This window comes from Talpa occidentalis, unplaced genomic scaffold, assembly GCF_014898055.3.
Source record: "Talpa occidentalis isolate TD23 unplaced genomic scaffold, MPIMG_talOcc4v2.1 talOcc4.8, whole genome shotgun sequence".
NCBI lineage: Eukaryota > Metazoa > Chordata > Mammalia > Eulipotyphla > Talpidae > Talpa > Talpa occidentalis.
This window is the reverse complement of record NW_023605194.1, coordinates 49618850-49646027: the sequence shown is the minus strand read 5'-3', so window position 1 is coordinate 49646027 and position 27178 is coordinate 49618850. Positions and strand designations below refer to the sequence as shown.

At 34.5% G+C, this 27178-nt stretch overlaps 1 protein-coding gene across 6 annotated transcripts in view; it reads right to left on the bottom strand.

Moving 5' to 3' along the window:
• JMJD1C (jumonji domain containing 1C) overlaps positions 1-27178 on the bottom strand; it is a 283697-nt gene that overhangs the window by 182209 nt on the left and 74310 nt on the right. For all 6 annotated transcript variants that reach the window (XM_054690507.1, XM_037497333.2, XM_054690506.1 and 3 more), the window contains exon 2: positions 10931-11095. Coding sequence is in view for 4 of the 6 variants with exons in the window: in XM_037497333.2 (XP_037353230.1) it covers positions 10931-11095 (165 nt within the window). In the remaining 2 variants the exon portion in view is untranslated. The remainder of the gene's footprint in view (positions 1-10930; positions 11096-27178) is intronic.

Genomic DNA, 27178 nt, shown 5'->3' with positions numbered 1-27178 from the left:
TCAGAATACGAAGATGAGATTTTAGTGACGTGGGTAGAGCAAACTGAAAAAATGATGAAGGATTGTGCTACAACCAGAGCTGAGATAGGACTTGTAACCCTGACCTTAAAGGGCCTCTTGAATTTTCCTTGTTTAAGTATTGGTTTGTAACAACATATCGGTTTCACAGCCTTAACAATTAAAATCCGTATGTACTACATTATGCTTACCACCAGAATTCTAGTTTCCCACACACTTGACCTGCTTTACCCTGACTACTTCAATCAGATAGAGGCCAAAGTAGCCATGGGGGGACATGGTTTAAGAAGAATCTTAATATATAAACCTCCATATCTATGGAAGTTCTACTGTGGCATTAAAAATTTACGACAATGAACTATGACTGCTCTTGCCACCAACTGAATCAAAACAAGACATGTGTACTACAGGACTAGTGTATATAATTAACAGGAATGAAGAATTCTTACTACTTCTTGTGTCCTTCCTATAGGAGCATGGTGGGCCCTACTATGTAAAAACACACAACAGAAATTAATCTGATTACAAGCTTGTAAACTGAGACAAGATGATTGGTTTTGTTCCAAACTGAATAGTAATCCAGAAATAACCAAACAGGGCCAGTTGTAACCACACCTGTCCAAAATAATATCCGGTATATGAATAAGAGTCAATTCTGTTGAGGAGGCATAACAAATCCCTCCTCAATTCTGACTGATTTGTTCTTTAATGAAACTGAATAGTACCATATTCATACTGTGATAAGGCCTAACACCAGCACTGTTTGTAAGATTAAACTGCTTATGTAATTAAGTCTTATCATAATGCTGGTTTGACAATCAAATGTATCAGGAGAGTCAGTAAAGCTGAATATCTCAGGATATAATGTTAGAATAGCTTGATGAAGAACAGGGTTTGACTAAGCATCAGCTAATTCCTATGCTAAATAGTTTCACATAAGTTTATTATAACCTATGAATCCCAGTAAATGGAAGGGGCTGGGGAGCAAATGATTGAATTTACAGGAATACAAAAATGCATGGAATAGCTCTGTTACTCAGATTAACTATTTCTTTAAATATACTCCATACTGACTCCTCCAAATGTCAGGAATATTCATACTGTTACTAGTGCTGTGACTCATATAAATAGTATGTTAAATGTAAATGTCCAAATACCATTTTTCTATATAAGAGCATAGGCTAAGGTGAAGAGGTGCTTCTACAGTGAAGAAGCAGTCCTATCCAGAACAGAAAGATCTGGCCTAGACACTGGCCACTGGGACTTGATCTCTAGGTCCCTGGAATATCCTGCTTAATGATAATATCTTTGTTTGCCTAAGGGTACTGACTACTAGAGAGTCTAATGAAGTGATTTATGGTGCACAGTTTGGGTATCAATTCCAACCTCAGGAAGAAGCAGTAAGTAAAGGTTCAGCCTCTGAGAGAAAGACTAAAGCTCAGGTATGCAAATAGCATGTTTATTGCGCTCCAATATAAACTGTGGACAGCAGAGGCATGGTTGGGCTTCTCTGGCTGGCAACTCTGTATTGTCACACACTGTGAATGAATGGCCATATGGCTGTCCATGCCCTTATGGTCAATCTGTGGACCCTTCCTGTACTGTGTGGCCTATGGCTCTCTTCTCTGACCTGAGTTTAATTTGCATTCTTTCTCAGCAATAAACCAGGGATGAGTATCACAGGTTTTGGTGTGTTTTTTTGAGTGTAGTAAATTATCAGTTCTATGGGTATGTTTGAGAAACCCTGAAACTTACAATTACTGCCATAATGGAGGGTAGTCTTCTGGGAATTCTCCTCAATCTGTATAATTGGCTGAACGCATTGCAGTTCTATGTCGAGATCCTACATATTTTGTTCCTTAATCTTTGTAACAGCTCCATTTAGTAGGTACTACTATTATGAAGATGATGAGACATAAACAGAATGACTCAAGTTCATTCACATATTAACAGTAAAAGGCAGAGTACAGATTTTAAATCAAGCTTCAAGGCTTAAGGTCTTACTATAGTACACTCCCTTCCAAAATGACTGCTAGCTAAGCTTCTCTTTTTTAGCCATTACATTTCCTGAATTATGACTAGAAGATTAATACTACTTTGTCATGCAAATCTGTGTGCAATCAATAATTCAGATAAGATACAGTTAAAAAGAAACCTTAAATAACCGCTATCATATTTTATTTTGTCACTGCTTAAATTATCACTCTTATAAGAAAGTTTTAATTCTTTGTACTAGTAAGGACATACATTAACAAACAGCTAAATGTTTAGCTGTCAAAATATATTAACAGAAGCCTAAAACAAATCTACTAATTCACTCAAGAAAACTATTTCAAAAGTAAAAAATACCAAAGTTATATTAAAATTTCTAATTTCTTGGAAAATAGTTGTTTCTATTGAAAAGACAAATTCTCGTCAAGCTTAACCCTACCATTCTAAAAAATTATTTCAACTACTTTAATATACATTCTAAATAATTTTGATTATCAATAGAATCCAGATCTATGTGTTGTTTTTTTTTTAAGATTTATTTATTTATACAAGAACTGGCGTACAGGCCAGAGGCAGGGTAGGGTGAGAGAATTTGCCCAGAGACAGAGTGGGGAGCAGAACAGGCAGAAGACCAAAAACACTGCTGAGGGGAACAGTGGGCAAGACAGGAGAGACTGCCGCGCCATGTGGGTATCTCCCTGGCCAGCCGGGAATCAAACCCACACTGTAGAAGCTGCAGACAGCTACACAACACTGCTCAACCAGCTGCACCACTGGGGAGGCCCCAGATTTATGTTTTTACTTGAATTTTATTCAAGTGTTTTAAGTTCTCATACAGTGACTATCATTTTAAAAGCGACATACTATCCCGGAATACTAATTTCACAAATTGTGGTGAACATTTATAATTGTTGGACACTGAGGTCATTTCTTTTTTCTTTACTTTCTTAGCAGGTCTACAATGAATAACTTTTCTGCATGAAATGTTATGCCCTTCCTTTTTGTATCTGTAGCTCCTATTATATACTCAGCTGTCTGATAAACATTTGTTGAATATAATTTTTTCATTTTAAAAATTGTTTCACGAGGATAATTTCCTAAAAGTATAATAAATCAAAGAGTATAAACTTCTTTATGGTTCTTAATTAAAACAATTTTTTTTGCCAAAAAATGTTAGTTTATGATACACAAAAAGTGAATAGGTATATTCATTCACTGAAAGCTTTCCCAGTAATAAATTTTATCATTTAAAATACTTAGTATTTTGGGCCTCCCCTGGTGGTGCAGGCGGTTGAGCGCAGCACTGTGAAGCTGTCCACAGCCTCTGCAGCAGTGGTTCGATCCCAGCCGGACAGCGAGGGTCCCACATGGCGCGGCAGACCTCTCCTCTCTCGTCTGCTGCTCCCCTCAGCAGTGTATTTCGTCAGTCTGCCTGTTCTGTTCCCCACTCTGTCTCTGGTGAATCCTCTCACCCTCCCACAAATCTGGCCTGTACCCCAGTTCTTGTATAAATAAATCTTTTTTAAAAATAAGTAAATAAAAATAAAATACTTAATATTTTATTATATAATTTGATCTCATAAATGCTTTTTATTAGAAAAATACTCCTGAAAGTATACTTTCTTTAAACTCATTTTATTATTAAACAATGTACAAAGAACTATAAAAATTAAGTCTAATTCTACACTTTTAAATTAATTTTAAACTTTTAAATTTATTTATTTCAAAGTTCAATTTATAGGTGGAATTTGGCATGGTTTCTTTTTTATTTTGAATTTATTTTTGCATAGAAGAACTCGTATATAGGCCAGAGTTGCAAGGGGTGAGAAGATTCACCAGAGACAGAATGGAATGCAGAACAGGTGAATGCACTGAAATACACTGCTAAGAGGAATAGTAGTCGAGACAGAAGTCTGCTGTGCATGTGGGTTAGTTCCCTGGCCAGGGATCTAATTCAGGTCATAGTGATAATACTGCTGAGACTTAACCCCTAGGGCATGGAGAGGCCCCTGGCATGGTTTCTGATTGAGATTACAATCTGCCCTGAGTATGGTAATGTGAACAGCCAGATATAAGGGTAATTTTTTGTTGCCAAGACAGTGAATGCTATTCTACTTTGAATTTCTTTAAGAACAGACAGCAACTGAAATTTACTTTTACTAGGCAAATAATCTACAATGACTAAATTTACTTACTGCCTAAGGTAGGTAAGCCACTGTGCTAGACTCCAAGGAATTGCACAAAATTTACTAAGACATGATTCCTGTCCTCAAAGACTTACAATCTAGTAGGCAAAGACAGACAACCAAACAAATAGGTGTAATACAAAGCAGAATTATTAGTTGTTAAAACAGGTACAAAGTTCTACAGGAGCACAGGATGGTGAGATTAATGCAGGTTGGGGTGATCTGGAAGACTGGGTCAGCAGAAAAGTAGTAGAAAACTCTGCCCCTTAGAAAATGCAGCAGTGTTACAGCCCAACTGGGTTAGGGTCGAAGCCCCTCTCCCCACAGAAGGTTTTCCTAAAGGAGATGGAGCCAGGGCCCTAACCCAGTTAGGTAGGTAATTCGTTGATTTCAATTATGAATGCCAACACTTTCATTCCCTGGTACAGATAAATGTGATTTCACAAGTATTTTACTTTATTTAAAAAGTAAATAAAATTTAACAAAGTATTAAATAACTTACACTTTTATGTAAGTTATCTTGGTCTCTACTATCAGAATGGCCTCAGGTGGTACCCTGATCCTACAGGACCAAGCAAAAAAAAAATAGACACCACTTCAGGATGCTACATATGTGGTGCTCCAATACATGTTTTGATATGGATATCCTAGAAAGATATATGAAGAGAGACAATTTCAGAGAAGTAACCTGGGTGATGTTATACTATCCACCATTTTTTTATGATTTTATTTATTTTGAATTGTTTATATACATTTTAGAATAGCTTAATGAGATAACAGGGTTTTTTTTGTCCTGTCATGATTTAAAGAGCCAGCAGGTACAGTGCTGGCTTATCTGATTTCTCAGAATAAAACATAGACAAGATAATATAAACAATATGCAATATTTAACAGGTACCACACGAGGGGTGAAACAATTAGAAAGAAGATAATAAATACAAACATGTTTAAGTACAGAAGAACATAAAAGCAAGTATCATGCGCATAGTATTAGAAACATTAAATGTGTAGAGAAAGGTAAGACTATTAGTTTCAACTATTTCATTCTATTGCCACCTTATATGTATCCCTAAAATTTCTCAAATTCTTTGTATTTTATTCTGCTATACAAATTTAAAAATTCAGAACTTCATAACTGTTGCTTACAGATAGCCTCATTTTAATGAACAAATAAGGGAAACAACAGAACCTCATTCATACATATAATACATAAATAAATGTAACTTCTTACAGAACTTACAATAATTACATTCTAAAATACGGCAAGCAGTATGATTCCAATTATTCATTGTTACCTTCTACAACTAAAAAAAGAAAGGAAACTGGAAAGAAGAAAAACACACCCTGACTAACTGAATTAATAAAGAAGATACTCCATTATATAGACTTCTTTTAAATATAAACATACAATTCAATGACTGGGTATCAAACATTTGGCTGAGCAAATTGTGATATAATTATGACTAAGGGTTATACTATCTGTAATAATAATGTAAAGAGTGCATAACACATTAGAAAAACACAAAACCCTGATAAATAACTGAAAAGAGAATTCACAAAAAGTGCAAATCACTAATAAATATGAAAAAAATCCATTCTATCAATTAAATACAAATTAAAACAATAAAATATAACTTTTAAATATCAAATTAGCCGGTATAAAAATAACATTCAACCCCCCTTAAGCTGCAAAAGTTCTCCTTTTTAAAATGTTTATTTGGTATCAAAACCAACAAACAACTATGAACCAGAGACACTCTATGGGGGTTGGGGGGCGGGGAAAGGAGGGCTTGGGGTCAAAATAAGGAGGTTGTAATTGTATGGGGAATATAAAAATAAAATTTAAATATAAAAAATGTTTATTTGGGTTTTAAAATAAGATGGTGTGAAAATAATGCCTATAAGGTCAGGGGAAGGACATGGAGTGAAATTAAAAGATTTTACCGCAGATAATGGCAGTAGAAACAACTTTTCAAAAATCTGTGGAAACTGTAGGGAGAAATTTAGATTTTTATTGTTTTCAAATTCATGACCTTTGACCAGTAATTCTACTATAAATCTAAAGTTTAAAAATAATCAGGACTGGAGAAAAAGAATTATATATTTGTCTCAATAATATTTATCAGTTACTTATAAACCACAAAAAATTACAAACTACAATATCAAACATCAGGGAAATGGCTCATCATAGGATCAGATATTATACACAGTCATTAAAAATGTTTAAGTTATTATCTGTGGAAAATGTTTAAATAAAACAGTAAGGAAAAAAGCCGTATATAACTATAACTTTAATACAATCTTAGTTAAAACTATTAAAAGAAAGCAGAGATTTTTTATCCTGCTCTTTCACTGAATTTATTGTGTGTGTGTGTAATCTTTAGGATTTTTGCTATGTAACATATTACCTGCAAACAGAAATAATTTTATCTCTCCCTTTCTAATATAGATGACTTGCTTTTCACCTTGTCTAACTGCTATGGTAAGAACTTCCAATATTACTTTGAACAGAGGTAGTATACTTGTCTTGTTTATAAGGCAATGCTTCTGGTCTTTCACAATTAAAATAAACTAAGCAACAAAACATGAAATCAATAGATGAGGACCAGCTGAGAGCTTCTATGTTCTAATAATGAACAATCTGAAAATGAAATTAACAAAACAACTCATTTATAGTACCATTGAAAAGAATAAATTACTTAGGTATTAACCAAGGAAGCAAAAGACATACATATTGAAAACGCTGCTGAAAGAGTCTAAAGAAGAAATAAATAGACATCTGTGTTCATGGACTAAAGGCTTACTATTCAAATGTCAATACAACCCCAAGAGATCCACAGATTCAATGCAATCTCTATCAAATTCCAACAATGTTTCTTACAGAAATAGTATAATCCTGAAATTCAATTAAGGATTTCATGGGATCCTACAATATTGTGAAAGAAGAAGCAGGTTGGAAGACTTACATGTCCCGATTTCAAAATTACTACAAAACTACTATAATCAAAATAGCATGGCACTGGCATAAAGACAGATATATAGACCAATAGAACAGAACAGCGAGCCCACCACTACAATGAAATGAATATTTCAATAAAATCAGTTATATGACTTTTTTTAGTGCATATAAAAATTATATTTATACTACATTAATGTTCGACTAAACAGACAACAGAAGTATATCAATAAAACAACATCATATACCTGCATTAAATGTGACACAGAGATACAAGATGAACATATATTGTTGGAAAAATGGCACTAATAAACTTTCAAGCAGGGTTGCCACAAACCTTCAATTTATTTAAAACTCATTATCTGCAAAACACAACAAAACTAAGGACGATAAAATGAGTTGTACCTTGTGGTAAAATGATTTTTGATAAGAGTGCCAAGACCACTCAGTGGAGAAAGGATAGTCTTTTCAAAAATGGTACTGGAAAAGATGGACAGACACAAGCAAAACAAAGAAGCTCTAACCTTCCCAAACACCATACTCCCATATTAACTCAAAATGGATCAAAAACCTACCTGTTAACATCTAAAACAATAAGACTCTTGGAAAAAAACAAACAACAAAACTTCACAACACTGAATCTGAGAATAATTTCTTGGGTATGACACCAAAGGAGTAGGTCGCAAAAGAAAAAACAAACTGAAATTCACGAAAATTTTAAAACTGTATACATCAAGATACTTGATTACAGCAAAAAAGTAACCCAAAGAATGAAAGAAAATGTTTGTAGATCGTTTGCAGATCATACTCATGTTCACATTTTTTCAGTGCATATAAAAATTATGTTTATACTATACTAGCAGGGTGATAAGGGATTAATACCCAGAATATACAGAGAACTACAATAACTCAACATAAAAACAAACAGCCTACTTCAAAACTGGGCAAAGAGCTTAAACAGACTTTCCTCAAAGAGATAACGGTGGCCAAAAAGGACATGAAAAGGCTCAAAATTACTTATGATTAGGGAAATTCAAATCAAAACCACAAAAAGGTAAGTGTCAGACAACCCATTAGGACAGTTATCAAAAAACAAGTGCTGGCAAGAATGTAAAATAGTTTTGCTGCTGTGAAAACTATATGGCAGTTCCTCATAAAATTTAAAACCAGAATTACCTTAGGATCCAGCAGTTTCATTTCTGGTTATACACCCCAAAGAAGTGAAAGTATGGTCTCAAAGACACTTATGTACACCTATGTTCACTGCAACATTATTCACAATAGCCAAGAGTTAGAAGTAACAGAAGTGTCCCTCAACAGACAAATGAATAAACAAATCTCTCTCTCTCTCTCTCTCTCTCTCACACACACATACATATACACACACATATTATTCAACCTTATAAAGTATGTAAATTCTAACATAGTATAAAAAAAACCCTTGAAATCAGTATGCTAAGTGAAATAAGCCAGTCACAAAATGAAAAACGTATGATTTCACTTACATGAGGTAATTAGTCAAAATCATACAGACAGAAAGTAAAATGGTGGTTGCCAGGGGATAGAAAGAGAGGGGTCAATCAGGAATTGCTGTTTAATGAATACTGAGATTCGTAAAATAGAATAAGTTCTGTAGATCAGTGGTTTTACAAAAACATGAATGTAATTAATGCCACTGAACTTGCAATTAAAATGTAAAACTTTATGCTAAGCATTTTACAACAATTTAATTTTGTTTTATTCCATGGTGGGGAAAAAAAGAAAGCAGAGAAATGTATTTACAAAAAATACGCTTAAAAATTAAGCTGCCTGGGCCTCCCCTGTGGCGCAGCGGTTGAGTGCTGGGTTGCGAAGCTGCCCGTAGCTCCTGCCGTGCCAGTTCGATCCCCGGAGGCTCCCCGGCCATGGGAGGAGGATCCCACATGGCACGCAGACCTCTCCTGCCGCCCGCTGCTCCCCTCAGCAGTGTACTTCGGTCCTTCTGCCTGCTCTGCTCCCTGCTCTGGCTCTGGTGAATTCTGTCACCCTCCCGCGCTTCTGACTGTACCCAGTGCTTGTATGTATGTATGTATCAATCAGTCAATCAATCAATCAATAAATCTTTTAAAAAAAAAAAAAAAATTAAGCTGCCTATTTGTTGCTGGTGAAAATAAAATAATTACAATTTCTACTTTATACCATTTTCCAAATTTTTTATAATATGTACATTTATTTTGTATAAAAAATTTGAATTTTAAAAAGGTTTGGTGGTTATTTACATTACTTTATAAGGTTAAAGATTTTCAACAACTAGGTTTCTAAAACTGACAAAAATAGTAAATAGTATTTCCTAACAGAAATTTTATTTAAAATAAGTAATTTATGAATATAAAAATAGGAACTCACTTAATTTTAATTGTCTCTGAAAAAGTCAAAGGTTTTCTAAAGTTCTGCTTATTCTTTAAGTAAGATACTGCGACATAACTTGTATTATTGATGCTGCTTTATGCTTTTTTTTTTTTTTTTAAATAGAGGCATGTTATTTATTTATTTATTTGTTTGTTTGTTTGTTTTTGTTTGTACATGCACTGGGTACAGTCAGAAGCGCGGGAGGGTGAGAGAATTCACCAGAGCCAGAGTGGGGAGCAGAGCAGGCAGAAGACCAAAGTACACTGCTGAGGGGAGCAGCGGGCGGCAGGAGAGGTCTGCGCACCATGTGGGACCCTCCTCTGGTGGCCGCGGAGCAGCCGGGGATCGAACCGGCGCCGCAGAGGCCGCTGGCAGCTTCGCAACCCAGCGCTCAACCGCTGCGCCACCGGGAGGCCCTGCTTTATGCTTTTGAGACTTCTCATACATAACTCACACATATGCCACAATTATCAAAGGTTTTAACCAATTTTTGAGTTAAGTTCTATAAAACCAAAAAGCATGCCAGCCATGGGTTTTAAACTCTAAGTAACAATTTAACATGCCAATTTAACAAATAGTTTTTGAAACCTATCATGGAAAAAATTCTATATTTTGCTAGAGCATTCGAAGTATCCTATCAAAACTACAGTTCATGGATATCCCTTTTCACCCTTCGATATTATATTTTCTTTTAAAAATTCCATTAGTTCACTTTATACCCTCCCAATGTCTCTTTCTGTCTTTTCATTTTACTACAGAGCTCTTCAGACTTTTAAAAGGTTAACTGAAAAGAGAAAATTTAAAGCACTGTAATTATTTAGTGAGTAAACTTATCCTCATAGGTTGTTCATTTATTTCTATGAAAGTACCCACTCTGTTATTGTTTATACCAAACATATTTTATTTTCTTAAAGGGAACATTTCTGACATGAAGCAATTTTACCTATTATTGAACATATTGTTATATATTAAATATTCACTAATATCCACAATGATTTATTCAATTCTGACCAATTTTAACCAAGAAAAATTATATATTACTTAATGTTTTACAAAAAAATCCTCTTATTGTTCAGCTATAGTCTCAGTCAAGTTGTTACACAAAACATACAAACCAGTCAGTTCTCTTAGCAGCCGTCAGTTAAAATTTTTCACCCAACTGGACAGAATGTAAGTATTTGTAAACTAAATATACTAAAAGTACTAACGAAGGACAAAGTCCTTTAACCAAATGAAAGCAGTATTTAGAAATTTCTGCCAGAAATTTCTGCCAGCGTCTTCAGGAATATTAATATATAATTACACAGGGATAAATCTAAACTTACATTCAGCTCTTATTCTTTTAAAACAAACAAATGAAAATACTCAATGAAACAGGATGAGCTCTTACCAATGCAGGCCACTGAATCTGTTTGCTCTTTGATCCCTGAGTCTGTCTAGGGTTGTTCCTTCTCGCCCATATTAAGTGGTATTCCACCAAGAAGGTTGAAAAATCTTCATAAACTTTAAACCACTCTCGTTTATCCCATTCAAGATCATCAAATTCCACATACACCTATGGAAAAGAAAACATAAAATTCTTTAAGCAATATAGAACACAATATTTTAAAATATAAGCCATGAAGTTGAATTAGTAAAGACATTAACAAATTCATTACTCAAATTAACATGTTTCTTCAAATTATCATCTAGTTAACTTCTCCTGAAACACATTTGAACCCTACGTATTGTAAGACAAGAAGATGAACCATAGGTTTATTAAGACAAGTAATTTACACAGTGTTGGTTAGTATAAATTGGCCATTATCTATTACATACACTCTAAAGAACTGTATCAATATCGATGATTCTAGAAACAGAGGTAGGTTAACACTTTTTGTAAAGGATCAAGCAGTAGGAGTATTTTAGATCATACAAACCATATGGTCTCTGTCACAACTTACTTTTGACTTTGTAATATGAACATAGCAGAGAGTATGTAAACATGATATATGCCCTAGTATCATATAAAAGTTAGTAATATTTTATATAAAAATTAGTAATCAATAGAGAGTTCTGTTTATGTGAAGTTTTTATTATTTCTATATTTAAAATAAATCTTATAGGTTACTTGAAAAAGAATTTTGAAACCTAAAGAAAATGAAAGTGATTTGGTGAATTTATTTCATAACTGAAAAAAAGACACTGAAGAAAATAATTTCACATGAATTAAATAACAAAATAAGGAAGTCTGCCTCATTATTTTAATTCCAGTACACACAAAAAGTAAACAAATGTAACCAAAATATTAGGTCACTTCCAAAGTTTAAATTTTTATTATTAAGTGGGTCAAACAAAATAAAAAGGCATTCATGTGTTAACCTAACCTTAAACACAAGTTATATGTCAAGCAGTATCAACAATTCTAAAAATTACTTTGAAGAAATCAATTGATCTTAAAACACAATGAATTGAAAGTTTTGGAATGAAACCTGAGAAACATCCTGGCATAATCCAAAATATAAATACTTTGAAACAAAAAGTGTAACAGTTTCTAGATTAAAGATTTTGAACTAAGATTAAGATCTAAAATTACATTTTATTAATACACATTCAGTTTCAGGAGTTCAATTTCCTTTAGTTATAAAAATCAACAGCATTTATTTATTTATTTTTTTTTTTATAGAGGCATGTTTTCTTTCTTTCTTTCTTTGTTTTTGTTTATACATGCACTGGGTACAGTCAGAAGCGCGGGAGGGTGAGAGAATTCACCAGAGCCAGAGCAGAGAGCAGAGCAGGCAGAAGGACCGAAGTACACTGCTGAGGGGAGCAGCGGGCGGCAGGAGAGGTCTGCGCGCCATGTGGGACCCTCCTCCGGTGGCCGGGGAGCAGCCGGGGATCGAACCGGCGCCGCAGAGGCTGTGGGCAGCTTCGCAACCCAGCGCTCAACCGCTGCGCCACCGGGGAGGCCCAAAAAATCAACAGCATTTAAATGAAACGGGTCTCTATAAATATGTGGGGTAGACCTACAAAATGTAGGTGTTATAAATTGGCGTAATTTCACAGCAATCTGATTTCAGAAATTCACAGACAGTACTCTCTGTTTCTTCAGACATCATTAGAAATTCTCAACTGTCAACTGCATGGCCAAGTTTAGAGGAGCAAGCACAAGTCACAAGTCCTACATGATAACTGTCAAATATCCAAACACTAAAATACAAGACCCCCAAATCCAACAGTCCGCGGAAGAAAAAAAAAAAACTTTGTGCAAACCTTTCAAAAATGCTGAAAAGCATTTAAAATTTGAGAATAGGCAACCAGAATGAAGAAGGGAGAAACTTATCTGTTGGCGACAGACATCCTTTGGAGGTTTAAAGAGTATTTCACTTTGACTTTAGTTTCATTTCACTTTGTAAGAGTCAGATGAAGGAGAAAGTTGACTAAATATGAAATGTTAGATTTCTACTCTACTGGCCTTTTTCATTAAATACATGGAAGCTAACTGAACCCTCTCTGGAGACTGGACCTTTATACTACTATCTCTGTAGATCATGTGGCAATAAAAATTATGTACGTTAAATAGGTAACCAGTACTAATCCTCCTCTGTCCCCCCAAGCTTAAGTTAACAGACAGAAGGAGAAGGTCTTTCAAATCAGTTAACAAGGACATTTGCCATTCCATTTTATAAAATATATTTTTATTATAGTAATATATATCATAAACATGCTATTTTCATCATTTCTAAGTGTGTAATTCAGTGACATTAAATACATTCACAATGTTATACAACCGCCACCATCATTACCAAAACTTGCTTTATCCCCAACTGAAACTCTATACCCACTAAACAAAAACTCCAATTATCCTCTTCTCCAGTCTTTTGGTAACTTTGAATCTACGTTCTGTTTTCATGAATCTTAGATATTTCATATAAATGAGATATTTGTCCCTTTGAGTCCTGATATCAAAATTTCTTTTCAAAGCAGAATAATATTCCATTAGATATAAACCACATTTTATCTATTTATACATCTGTTGATGGTCACGGGTTGTTTTCACTTTTTGGCAATTATAAATAATACAGAAACAAAAATTAACATGTAAGTTAGATCCCTGACTTCTTGTTTTCAATTATGTTGGATTTGCATCTATGAGTGGAATTTGGGGATCAAAGAGTAAATTCTATGTTCAACTTTTTGAGGAACTGATAAACTACTTTTAACAGTGGTTGTACCATTTTCCATCCTCACCAGCAATGTATGAGGGTTCCAATTTCTCCACATCCTTTCCAACACATCATTTCTTTTTTTTATTACAGTCATTCTAGTAGGAGTGATAAAACATTTTAATAAACAAATCTTGTTTTCCTGTTATACTAAATTTGCTATGGTGAACTAAAACTCTAAATCAATTTAACAGAATTGAGTACATATTCACTACCAAGACAGCAGATATGAGAATGACAATAAATAACAACTAAAATTAAAATATATTCTATGATATAGAAGTTACGTTTTAAAAATTCTGAAGGCTGAGGATCACAGGGATAATCTTTCATAAGGGGTATTCAAATGTTTACCTCACATCAACAGGATTACTGATAATGATAATAAAAGCAATACTAATAACAAAAACAGCTAACTTCAGTAATGCTTACTTTGTGTCAGGCACATATATTAAGCCATTTGATAATCACCATCACTCTGTGAGATGGCACTATTAACAACATTTTCAGGACCTCCCCGGTGGCGCAGTGGTTGAGCGCTGGGTTGCGAAGCTGCCTGCAGCCTCCGCAGTGCCGGTTCCATCCCAGGTTGCTCCCCGGCCACCAGAGGAGGGTCCCACATGGCGCGCAGACCTCTCCTGCCGCCAGCTGCTCCCCTCAGCAGTGTACTTCGGTCCTTCTGCCTACTCTGCTCCCAGCTCTGGCTCTGGTGAATTCTCTCACCCTCCCGCGCTTCTGACTGTACCCAGTGCTTGTATAAATAAATAAATAAATCTTTAAAAAAAAAAAAAACAACATTTTCAAATCTGGAAACTGAGATACAAAGAAATTAGTTGCCCAACATTAAACAGTTAGTAAATGAAGGAGTCAGTAAACAATAAAATAACTCAAAAGAGGCTACACAGTCATTAGCAGCATCGCCCCTACAAGCTGACATGTATAGTATAGGATCAACAAATGAATGAACAATGGTATGTGGGAGGTTGATTCCTTCCTAGCTTACAGGTAGAAGATTGCATACTTAAAATGACTTTAAGGTTTACCACACTGAATGTGCAAGTTAAATCTCTTGGGCACCAGTAAGAGAAGGGAAAAATGAGGATAACAAATAGTGGAAAAAAAGAGAGTAAGTTTGTCTTCGCTATCTATCTATACTGCTTACTCCTCTCCATAAATCACTTATCTACTCATCTTTAAAATAACAATGGTGAGCAAAATGTATCAAAAATTGCAAACTATTCAAAGAAGTTTAAATTTCAATTATCTTCTTTATACTTAATGAAAAGGAATTATATTCTTGCCTGTCCTTATAAAATCCAACATATACTACATTGCTTTTTGCATAAATTATGTGTGCTATTTAAGGAGGTATCATTGATGATGATTGTCTTAGTCTATATGAGCTGCCATAACAAAAAACCGTATCAGGTAGCTTAAACTAAAGAAATTTATTTTAAAATAAATTTTATTTTCTCACATTTCCAGAGGCTGGAAGTGTGAATTGAGAGAGTGGTCAGTTTCTGGTGGAGACTCTCTCAGAGGACTGCAGGCAGCGGCCATCTCAAAAATAGTGCTCACATGACCTCTTCTTTATAAGAGGACTCAGTGAGAGAAAGTTTTCTGGTGTCTCCTCATATAAGGTCACTATCCCATCATGAGCGCCCTTGTCTCATGATTTCATCTAACCTTAGTTATTTCCAAAGACCCCCATCTCCAAATACCCTTACATGAGAGGATGGAACTTCAACATATCTATTTTGAGGGAAACAAATGTTTCAATCATTAACAAAGGTAATGATAGCAGCAGCTGAGTGCTTACAATGTGTTGGGCAAAGTTTTATAGCAGAGAACTAAGGAATAGAGAAGTGAAGCAACTTACACCTGAGGAAAAAATATTTCAATAATGATACACAAATGACAACAGCTAAGGTTAGAATTCTGTTTTTCCAGCACCACCAGTGAACAAACGAAAATGGTGAATGGCTGGCTCAGTAGTAAAAAACCATGATTTCATTTCTTTTTTAACACAAGGAGGTTTCACAGACATCACAGCAATTTATAGACATTTTAAAAGATAAAGTAAACAGAGAAGCAGCTTAATCAAACGAAGAAAAAGCCTTCCAGGAACACAAATTGTGAGAATGCTTTTAAAGCATGAGAATGAATCAATGAAAAAAGATTTCTATGGGTTGGGGGGGGGGAGATTCTTGGGAGTAATTAACATATCCTGAGGATGTGAGAATTCAGCTAAAGATTTAAAGGAGAAGGATAGCAACTAAAAATCTAAAAAGGAAGATCCAAGTTAAATGCAAAGTCCTGAATATTATAAATACTTCTTATTGTTAATAAATCCCCAACCTAATTTATTTAAGAAAAAAGTCTTGAATCCTGGTTGCTTTTATCAACAGAGAAAACATCGAAAGACACATAATATATAATTCCAATTTCTAGGAGCCATTCTTCAAGTATGTTGCAAACTTTACAAGACAACACAAATATCAATCACATGGTAAATTTTGTCAGCTTTTGCTCTTTTTATACAGCAGTTAATTATTTAACTCTGAAACTCAGACCTAGAGCTCCACAGCTTTGAAATTGTATGCTGGTAGTCTTCAACATTCTACTTCCCATTTAGCAAGTCATTCCCAAACCTTTCCTGCTACCATTACTGCTACCAATTCTAAATCCAATAACTCCTTTCAGATCTTTCTGTCCCAGCTACAAATTACTTTGTTTGTTCTTTCTTGTAAAAGAACCTAAAAATATACGACAGGGAAAAGAAGTGTTTTGACATTATCTATTTGAAATCAGTATTATAGTCCCATGAAAGGTACAAATGCACCTGTAACATAACAGAAACGTGTTTTAACTATAGTTCATTTATTCTGTGACTCAATGTGCATTAGGTTGATTTACCTGAGAACACAGTATTTGAAAACATTACCTCCTATGGAAAAAGGATTGATGTAGTAAGGTGACTGATTTGAAAACTTATCTACTCACAGGAAAACTTTTTAGTGAATGTCATGTTATGCTACATACCATTGAATTTACATTACAGATCTGGCTTTTTTAAGAAATTCACAGTTGGGAAAGTAATAAAAATAAAAAAAATTAAAAAATTATATTGATTTTTAAGTTGATTTTCTTATATTATATCTTTGTTAATTTTTGGATAGTATTTGATCGCTCCCCTCAGGTGTAGCATTCCCCTTCTCCCCCCCACCACAGATCCTTGTGTTCTTCCTTTTTGTTTTGACCCCCTCTTCCCCCCTCCCCTTCCCCTGCTGTTTGCCTAAGATCTATGGTCAGCTTGCAAGTTTTGTCTAAAAAATTACACTTAAACACAAAAAATAAATATACATAAACTGATGGTCAATCTTTAACTTAGAAGTAGGTTTTAAAAACAACTTGTCTATAGGAAACATTCCTGACAAAAAAGTCAAGAATCCCAATTCATAGATTCTATTCCCTGTTTTGCCAAAAAGCAATACTTTTGATATTAAATTCTTTTTTTAAAAAAATAAACAAAAACCTCGGGCCTCCCTGGCGGCACAAGGGGTTAAGTCTCAGCACTATGAAGCTATACACAGCCACTGCAGCAGGAATTCAATCCCTGGACAGCTAAACCACATGGCACAGTGGACCTCTCCTGCTCCTCCTCTTGTTACAGGGCAGGGAGAGGGGCAGGAAACCTGTAACCTCCCTCTTTCCTGGGGACCACCCTGTTACACTATCAGCAGTATACCTCAGTAGATTTGCCCTTTCTGCTCCCCACTCTGTCTCTGGTGAATCCTTTCATTCACCATCCCCCCACCTCTGGCCTACACCCCAGCTCATGTATACATAAATCCTTAAAAATTATTCTTTTTCACCATAAGCACAAGGGGGCAGTGGAGTATGTCATATTCAGTATGTCTTTACCTAAGATCTAGGTTTAGCAAACAAACAAAAAAAGGGCAAAAAGCAAAGCAAATTTGGTTTTAGTAAACAAACTATATCTCGGTTTCACAGAAATTTCTATTTTCAGTTGAAGGAAGATTTTACAAGGCTGAATTTAAATGCTTACATTTTCCAACAATCAAATTCATTGAATAAAACTTCCCATCTTTAAATGCTACTAAAAAGAGCTGTTTTATACCCTATTAGACCAATTATAATGCTTGAATTTAATACATCATGGCAAATCCTTCAAATGAAATGATTATTTACAGGTCTCACCTTTTACTCTCTGGTTCTTCATGAGAATGAAAAATACTTGAATTCACAAATAATTCCTCAATGATTTAACATGAGGGACTGCTGACTCTGATTTTGAATATATGGAGTTATTTTAAATTTTTTTAATTGTTCTTTTTAACTTTTATCATAGAGAAAATAATATAACGAACCCTCATGTGCCCATACCCATCATTGGGATTCAGTAATTTTCACCTCATGTTCAATCTTGCTTCAGTTGAAAATATATTAATTTGGTGTCAGCATGGAGCAGGCTGCACAATGCAGGATGCTTCACATTAACAAAATTTTCCATTATCTGTCAGTGTTCCGGTTTGCCAGGATGGGCTTATTTTTTTCTTTTTAGTTTGTTCAAATTAAGATCCAATTAAGTTCCAGGTATTGCTAATGACTGATAAAAATCTCTTTATAGATTCCATACCTCCTTGATTCCTCCTACAAATTTTTGTGTAAAGAAATGAAGTCAAGGCGCAGCAGACCTCTCCTGACTCGCCCGCTCGCCCACTGCTCCCCTCAGCAGGGTATTTCAGTCGATCTGCCTGTTCTATTCCCCGTTCTGTCTCTGGTGCATCCTCCTCTCACCTCCCCACACCTCTGGCCTGTACCCCAGTTCTTGTATGCATAAATAAATAAATCTCAAAAAAAAAAGATAGAAATCAAGTCATTTGCCCAATATAATGTACAATTATCTGGATTTTGTTAACTACACCTGACATTTTTATTATTTTTTTAATTATTTTTAATTGAGGTAATACTTGGATACCCCATTGGGTATTGCCATCTTAGTGCACCAACAAATGACCCATAGTCCACAACCATAGTTCAATGTACTTCCTTGCCTCTTTGTTCTTACCCCTTCCCCCACTCTCTCCTCCCTCTGGAAGCTTCAGTTCTATAGCTTTCAAGGATTAGTTTTTAAGCTTGTCTTTATCTGACTCTTAGTTTAGTTACTTGATAATCCACATTAGTGACAACATCCAGTATTTATTTATCTTTCTCCTTCTAACTTATTGCACTTATTATTATCCCGTGCAGCTCAATCCATGTTGCCATAAATGACATGAGTTTATTTTTTATGATCACTGAGTAATAGTCCATCGTGTATGTACAACATCTTGTTGATCTACTCATATGTTTTGGAGCACCTAGGTTGCTTACATAATTTAGCTAAAGTAAACAGTGCTACAATAAACATGGGGAGCAAGTTTCCTTTCAAATTAGTGTTTTTGAATTTGGGGATAGATGCCTAGGATTAATTATGGGGTCAGATTGCAGATCCATTTTCAAGGTTTTGAGACACCTCCATACTGTTTTCCATATGGGCGAAATCAGTGTTCATCAGCAGTGTAGAATGCTTCCCTTTTCTACACATCCATGCCAGCACTTTTCCTTTCTGGTCTTTTTGATATGGGTCATTCTCACACGTGTTAAGTAATATCTCACTGTGGTATTGATTTGCGTTTCCCTAATGATAAATGATGGTGAACTTTTTTCATATGCCTGTTTGCTGTCTTATGTCTTCTTTAGGGAAATGTCCGTTTAGTTCTTCTGCCCATTTTTTGATTGAGTTATTAGTTTTGTTTTTGTAGAGTAGTATGAGTTCTTTGTGTATCAGTTCCTTGTCAAATGAATGGTGTGTGAATAATACCAAAACCAAACAAAGATATACAAAAAAGAAAATTACAAACCAGTTTACATGATGAACACAGACACATAAATTCTTAACATAATCCTAGCAAACCAAATCCAACAATGCATTAAAAAGATCAAATACCATGATCAAGTGGGATTCGTATCAGAGACACCAAAGTGGTTCAACATCCGAAAATCAACATAATTTACCATGTCAGCAAAAACAAAGATAAAAACCATACAATCATATCAGTAGATGCTGAGAAAGCATTTGATAAGCTCTAACATCAATTTATGATGAAGACCAAAGAAAAACTGAGGATAAATGGAAAGTTCCTTAACATATAAAAACCATTCACAACAAACTCACAGCAAATATCATTCTGCTTTTTAAAAAAATTTTAATTTTATAGATAAGTATGTGTAGCAAATATTCTCAATGGTGAAAAACTTAAAGTTTTTCCACTAATATCTGGTACAAGACAAGGATGTCTACTTCATCACTACTATTCCACATAGTACTGACAGCACTTGCTAGAGCAATTAGACAAGAGAAAGACAAAAAAGGAACACAAATTGGGTAAGAAGAAATAAAGTGATCATTATAATAGATGACATAACAATATACAGAGAACTCTCAAGATTCCACATAAAATCTAATTGACATAATTTATCAGTTTAACAAAGGGACAGGATATAAAATCAACAAACAAAAATCCATTGCCTTATTATATATAAACAATAAGATAGGAGAGAAAGAAATTAAAATCACATAAAAAAAATTAAATACCTAGCGTAAATCTAACAAAGGAGATAAAAGATCTACACAAAGAAAATTTTAAGACATTGTTGAAAGAAATGGAAGACACAAAAATGGAAAAACATTCCCTGCTCATGGATTACAAGAATCACACTGTAATAATGGCAATCCTCCCCAAAGCAATGTAAGAGTCAATGCAATTCCAATGAAAATAGCAATGGTATTTTTCAAATAACTACTGCAAAACACTACTGAAATTCATATGGAATCACCAAAGACCTCAAAAAATAAAAGTAATCCTAACTAAAAAAGAAAGATAATAGAGGTATCACACTTTCAGATCTCAAATTATAATAGTCATAATAATTTAAATGGCCTAGTACTGGAACAAAACCAGAGACCAATAGACTAGAACTAAGAGCCAAGAAATAAACCCTCACCCCTACAGACAGTTAATCTATGATAAAGGAACCAAGAACATATACTGAATGCAAAAGAATAAAATCAGACTGCTATATCACACCACACGCAAAAATTAATTCAAAATGGATAAAAGACTTGGAGGTAAGACCTGAAACCAAAAAATATATAAAAGAAAACACAGCCAAGACAATTCATTACATAAGTTTTAGTAATGTCTTCAGGGATTAATCCCCAACATCAAAGAAATAAGAGAAACAGGGGCCTCCCTGGTGGCCCAAGGGGTTAAGACGCAGCAATATGAAGCTACCCGCAGCCACTGCAGCATGAGTTCGATCCCCGGCCAGGGAGGTGACCCACATGGCGCAGTAGACCTCTCCTGACTTGCCTGCTGCTCCCCTCAGCAGTGTATGTCAGTCAATCTGCCTGTTCTGGTCCCCACTCTGTCTCTGGTGAATTCTCTCACTCCCCACATCTCTGGCCCGTACCTCAGTTCTTGTATGCATAAATAAATAAATCTTTAAAAGAAAATGCAATCTTTTAAACTCATTAAAAAAAAAAGGGAGAGAACAAACAACAAATGGGACTACATCAAACTAAAAAGCTTCTGCATAGCAAAAAAGACTGCAACTAAAACAAAAAGGCACCATACTGAATATTCACACACCTATGACATTTTGTAAACATATTCCTCTGTCAATTGTATTTTCTGCAATTGTTGAATACAGAGTCTGATTCAAATTCAGAAGTGATAATAAATATGGCAGTTTCCTACATGAATCCACTGCCTTCACTAAAAGATATATATGTATTCTCATACATCTTACTATGATAAAAGCACTACCTAAAACCCAGTACATAGCTGGGAGCCACAAATGGTGATATTACAATTTAGTCATTTTCACTTACTATCTAGAATATGACTACTAAGTAAAAATTCCCTTCATCAAATCTGGTTACCGTGAGGTAGTTTGTTAAGAAAAGAGTAAATGGTGTTTTATGAGTTTTTGAAATGACTTGGTATCCTAACTTTCCAGAATGGTGAACCAAATGACAGCCTGTTTTTTGAGGGGACAGATGACCATAAACACTTGGATTTAAATAAATGTATGTTTCAAATCATTGCAGTTGTTATTCTTCTACCATTGTCAGTTTCCATTTTTGGCCAGTGAATCATTTCAATAGTTTCTGTGTCTTATAAATATGATCTTAGTGGTTTTTGATAGCATCAATGCTTCTGGGTTTGTTTGTTTTTTTAAGATTTATTTATTTATTTATTTATTTTTTTTGTGGGACCCTCGCCAGCGGCCGGGGGAATGAATCGGCGCTGCAGAGGCTGCAGACAGCCTCTCAGCCCAGCGCTCAACTGCTGCGCCACCAAGGGAGGCTCAAGATTTATTTATTTATGCATACAAAAACTGGGGTACAGGTCAGAGGTACAGAAAAGGGGGGGTGAGAGGATTCACCAGAGACAGAGTAGGGAGCAGAACAGGCAAACTGACTTAAATATACTGCTGAGGGGAGCAGCAGGCAAGTCAGGAGAGGTCTGCTGCACCATATGGGTCGCTCCCTGGCAGGTCGGGGATAGAACTTATGTTCAGTGGCTGCAGATAGAGTCACAGGTTGCATCTTAACCCCTTGCACCACCAGGGAGGTCCCAATGCTTCTGGTTTAAAAAAATATTGAATCATCTTGTCTCGACCTGAAATCGACCTTATTTATATCCAAAGAATCCCATACTTTTCAAAGGGTAAATTAGCCGTCAGAGACAACAAACCGGTTGACAGAAATGCACATTACTCTTGAGTTGGTCACTTTAGATAGGCATAGTATAGAGTTCAAAGTTAGTATTACTTCAAATAAAATTCTATAGCTTTTTACTGCATTTAAAAATTTCCATGCTGAAAATTTCTATTATAAAATATCAACATAATTAGGTTAATTTTCTTTGCTGTGCAATATATGTAAAACAGTCTAGAAATAATAATGCCAACACTATGATTAATGAAAACCATTAAAGATTTTTATACTGCTCTTTTGTCCTAAGGGTATAATCCACTAGGCATATATAATTAAATTTCTGTGCTTAAAATCAGTAAAAAATAGTTTGTTCCTTTGGTTGCACCAGTTAGGATTACTTGTTTCATTTTGTTTTCACCTTTAAGGTTTTTGTTTTTTCATGATTAAAGCTTGTTTTGGAATTACATTTTTAAAAAAACCTCATAGTTTTAAGTCATATCTAGAAAACAAGGCATATTCACAGAACTCTAGCTTTCTGTCCCTTTTCCCTATAGTAGATTAGTTTTTGATTAATTCCTAGTTTTAAAAAAAAAGGTCATGTTGTTGATTTGGAAAAAGAGGGAAATGAGGATCTGATAGGTAAAAATTATCTCAGGGCAGTTTTGTAGTTTTGTTCACTTTTCCCATTGTTTTTCACTTTTTTAAATTTTTTCTTGTTACTGAAGCATCATTATTTTACATGCTTGTTAATTTTTTGACAATATAGGATAGCCGCCTTCCCCTCCCCCTCTCTCTCGGTGTAGTCACTATAGCCCTCCCAACACTGACGCACCCATAGTTTGCCACCATAGTCCATTATGTTCTCGCACGTCATCCTCCAATTTCCAAGAGTTGGTTTTAAAGTCTGTCTTTGTCTGGTCCTTTGTTTGGTTTTTCTATATTCCACGTACAAGTGACATCATCTGGTATTTATCTTTCTTCTTTGGCTTATGTCACTTACTGTAAGTCCTTCCAGCTCCATCCATATTGCTGCAAATGGCATGAGTTTGGCATTTTTGATTGCTGAGTAGTATTCCACTGTGTATACACACCACATGTTGATCTACTGCCTTTGTGGGCAGGAGGCATTTAGGCTGTTTCCATATCTTGACTATTGTAAATAGTGCTGTTACAAATTTGCAAGTGAAGGTTTCCTTTTGCATTAGTGTTGTTTTTTTTTTTTTTTTTAAATAGATACCTAAAAGGAGGATTGCATGTATGACAGGTCCATTTTAGTCTTTTGAGAAAAAGCTCTACATTGCTTTCCAAAGGGACTGGTACAGTCTGCATTCCTACCAGCAATGGTTCCTTTTCTCCACACCCTTGCCAGCACTTGTTTCTGGACTTTTTGGTATGGTCATTCTCACTGGTGTGAGGTAGTATCTCACTGTGATTTAGATTTGCCATTTCCCTGATAGTAAGTGATGTTGAACATTTTCTCATTTGCCTGATGGCTACTTGTATGTCTTCTTTGATTAAGTACCTATTTAGCTCCTCTACCCATTTTTTAATTGGGTTACTTGTTTTCTATTTGTGGAAATGTATGAGTTCTTTGTAGATCTTCAATATTAGTCCCTTATCATATGTACAGTGTACAAATATTTTCCTCTGTTCAGTAAGGTGTTTCTTCATTTTTGCTGTGCAGAAACTTTAGTTTGGTGTAGTTTCAACTGTTTATATTCTCTTTTGTTTTACCTACTGTTGTTGATGAATCTGTAAAGACATTCTGAGCTTTATGTCTTGGAGTGTTTTGCCTATGTTTTCTTCTGTGTATTTTATGGCTTTAAGTCATACCTCCAAGTCTTTTATCTATTTGAGTTGATTTTTGAGTATAGTATAAGTAGTGGTCTAAATTTCATTCTTTTGCATGTGGCATTTCAATTTTCCACCACCATTTACTGAAGAGGCTTTCGTTCCGTCAGTGTACATTCTTTACTCCTTTGTCACAGATTAGGAGTCCACATATGTGTGAGTTTATTTCTGGGTTCTTCATTCTATTCCTTTGGTCTGTAAGTCTGTTTTTATCCCAGTACTTTGCTGTTTTAATTATTATGCCTTTATATTACAGTTGATGTTTGGAAGTGTAATACCATAACTCTTTTTTTTGTTAGGATTGCCTTGTTTATTTGAGGTCTTTTGGGATTCCACATGAATTTCCATAATGTTCCAGTTCTTTGAATAATGCCATTGCAATTTTTATTGGGATTGCATTGAATCTGTAAATTACTTTGGGAAAGATGGCCATTTTGACACTGTTTATTCTTCCAAGGAGCAGGGATATCTATTTCTTTGTGTTCTCTTCTATTTCCTTTACCAATGTCTTATAAAGTTTCTTTGTATAGCTCCAACTCCCTTGTTGGGTTTACTCTTAGGTATCTTTATTTATTTGGTATGATAGTAAATGGGCTGGTTTTCTTAATTTCTTCCTCTTGTAGCCCACTTATTGCACAGAGGATGGCAACTGTTACTGGTGTATTGACATCACAAACTGCCCCTTTTCTGAATTGATTCATTGTTTTTTTTTTTAGGATTCTCTATATATGTCATGTGAAATAATGATAGCTTTCTTCTTGGTAAAAAAAGACTAACTGCTCTAGCTAGGACTTACAGTATACTATGTTGACTAGCAGTGGTGCGAGCAAACATCTTAGTAGAGAGACTTAGTAGAAAGACTTTCAGATCTTAGTAGAAAGACTTTCAGTTTTTCACCATTGAGAATACTACTAGCTTAGGTTTGACACATGACATTTATTAAAATACATTCCAATTATCCCAGTGTTTGAGGGTTTTCATCATAAATGTACAATGAATTTTGTCAAATGTTTTCTTGACATCTGTTGATATGATCATATGCTTTTTATATTTTTGACATGGTGCATTACACTGATTTTCAGATACTGGACCATCCTTGTGTCCCTGGCATAAATCCCATTTGGTCATGATGTATAATCCTTTTAATGTATTATTGGATTCAGTTTACTAAAATTTTATTGAGGACTGCAGCATCTGTGTTGATTAGGGAGATTGGTCCTTATTTTCTATTTCACTGATCTACTCATATCTTTACTTCCCACCTTTTATTAGTTTGAGTTTTATTTGCTCTTCTTTATCTCTCCTAAGGTAGAACCTGGGTCTTGGTTTTATTTTCCTTTTTTTCTAATCTAAGCATTTAGAGTTATAAGTTTCTTAATCCTGCCAAAGATGAATACAACAATCTGATCTACTACATTTTTCATTATCATTTTGGCTCAAAGTGACTTCAATTTCCTTTGTGACCTATTCACTGATCAATAAATTTTGCAGAAGTGTACTGTTTAATGTTCAAACAGCTGGAATTTTTCCCCCTAGGTACAATATTATTATTGATTTCTACTTAATTCAACTATGGTCCAAGAAAATATTCTTGTATTATCTGTAGTTTTCATATTTGTTTCATAATCCAGCATATTGTTTTGAGAAATATACCATGTGCACTTGAAAAGAATGTGTATTATGTAGCTTGGGTGGCAGTGTCAATAAACACATATAAATCCAGAAGACTGATAGTTTTTTTTCCAGCTCTTCAGTGTCTGCCAGTTTTTTTAAAATCTCCATCTATGGCTGTGATATTGCCTGTATGTAAATTTCTGCAATTGTGTAAAATTTTGCTTCATGTTTCTTGAAGTTATGCAATTCTGTAAAAATTTTGCTTCATTTATTTTGAATATAATAGGAGTTACCAAAGAATGGTCTACTGATTTGTTTTTATCTTTTTAAATTTTCCTAAACATTCATGACACACTTTAATAGCACTGAAAGCTTTTTAAAATAAAAAAGCTAATAGAAGACTTATCTTTCAACAATTACTAACTCTTCATCTCAATTATTCTTCCTTTAAACTGTTTCCTACCTACACTGACAAAACTTACACTGAGATATCTAATAATGATTTAAATTACTTTATAGTAGTTGGAAGTAGGAGGGATATGAAAGAATGCCATGAAAAGTCTGTCAAAACTTGAAAGATTAAAAAAAAAAAAAAATTAGCCAAGTCAACATTCACTAGAACACAGGTAGTAAAACAAATGTCATATTGTGTTGTAAAAAGTAATAAACAAAACTGTGTGGAACTCCTATTATTTCTTTACAATAGTATGATTGTTTTATGAATTTTCTCACTTCCACATTTAAAATCCCCAGAAGTTATATGCTATTGACTTGAAATGAAAAAATTAGAAATATAGGATTAAATAATTTGCCTAATGCCACATAACTATAAACAAGCAAAATAGGATTTATATGCAATCTGTCTACTTTATGGAATATAGTATAAGTAACAACAGAAAATGGTGTAAGGCAATGATTTACTTTGATAATGTAACTTCTATTAAATCAAGATGCATGTTATTTTCGATTCTGGAAAATTTCCAATAATAATAAATAGGAAACATTCTATTTAATATTCTATAATATTCAAGATTATAGAAACATATTTCAGCTTAACTAAAATTTAATGAGCTTATTTATAAGTAAAATGGGAAGTTTCCTATAAATACTTCCTCTATATTTAAAGGATATCTCTAAACACATTATACAGAAAGAGTAGCAGTAAGGTTCACCTTAA